The sequence below is a fragment of the Otolemur garnettii genome, unplaced genomic scaffold (genome assembly GCF_000181295.1).
Source record: "Otolemur garnettii isolate 467f Iridium unplaced genomic scaffold, OtoGar3 scaffold00116, whole genome shotgun sequence".
In the NCBI taxonomy this organism is placed as follows: Eukaryota; Metazoa; Chordata; class Mammalia; order Primates; family Galagidae; genus Otolemur; species Otolemur garnettii.
Genome location: NW_003852511.1, coordinates 28,795 through 29,857, shown reverse-complemented (window position 1 = coordinate 29,857; position 1,063 = coordinate 28,795). Strand labels below are relative to the sequence as shown.

The window sequence follows — 1,063 nt, the reverse complement described above, 5'->3', positions numbered from 1 at the left end:
GCAGCTAAGGTGCCAGCCACATACACCTGAGCTGGCGGGTTCAAATCCAGCCTGGGCCTGCCAAACAACAATGACGGCTACAACTAAAAAATAGCTGGGCGTTGTGGCAGGCACCTGTAGTTCCGGCTACTTGGGAGGCTGAGGCAAGAGAATCACTTGAGCTGGAGGTTGCTGTGAGCTGTGATGTCATGGCACTCTACTCAGGGCGACAGCTTGAGGCTCTGTCTCAAAAAAAAAAAGCAATGTTGTTATTTTACATGATTAATTTATTTCTAGAGGACATCTACAGTTGCTTTGGTTTCCTACGTGATGTTTTTTCAGATGAGTTCATCTTCCTTCCAGGAAACACATTAAAGGTAAATTCTTTACAACAAAGGACAGGTATGCCTGCAGTGTGAGTTTTAAAAACCAATCATTAATCCACAGACTTGTCACAGGCAGTGTGTCATCCTTCTCTTCAAGGTGAAGCAGCGCAGGCGTGAAGAGAGACTAGGGCACACAGTTTAGCAGACTGTGAACTCAGGTCAAGTTCACCTAATGACTTAGGGATGATTTGGGGAGAAGAATGGTTCTTTGAACCATTAATGAGGACACTGTGAATAAACTCACTCTATTTTAGTGATCATTTAAAAAATCAGCACTCATCTTTCCTGGTAACACCTGTGGGCAGGAGTTAGTGAGGCACGTGCCTTTCGTTTTGAGAGTGGCGGGTGATGTTCTCACCTAGTGGTGTAGACAGCTGAGGAGCTCCAGGCTTCCAGAGCAGGGCTGCTGGGTGACTGGGGCAGGGAGTGACAGAGTAGATGAGAGGGGTGTGCTGTGCATTGCTAAGGCCTGGTTTTATTGGTAGAGAGTGAGGGCAGGAGTGTCGCAGGTTTTGAGCATAAGCATAATTCTAAGTATTTTTAAGATTTGCTATATGAGCTTCCTGTTTAAACCAAGGAATGTGGCTGTGCAGAGTGAAAGAAAAATCTATCACCCAGGTCATGATTTCTAAAGATTTTCTACATTTTTTGTGTTTGAGGGTCAGCACAGGTCTCAGGCTGTTACTGGTCAGGCTGTT

At 45.4% G+C, this 1,063-nt stretch overlaps 1 protein-coding gene across 3 annotated transcripts in view; it reads left to right on the top strand.

The window, feature by feature from the left end:
* The window catches only part of GNPAT (glyceronephosphate O-acyltransferase), a 33,790-nt gene that overhangs the window by 28,260 nt on the left and 4,467 nt on the right, over positions 1 to 1,063 (top strand). For all 3 annotated transcript variants that reach the window (XM_023517651.1, XM_023517652.1, XM_023517653.1), the window contains exon 11: positions 277 to 356. In XM_023517651.1, the coding sequence (XP_023373419.1) occupies positions 277 to 356 (80 nt within the window). The remainder of the gene's footprint in view (positions 1 to 276; positions 357 to 1,063) is intronic.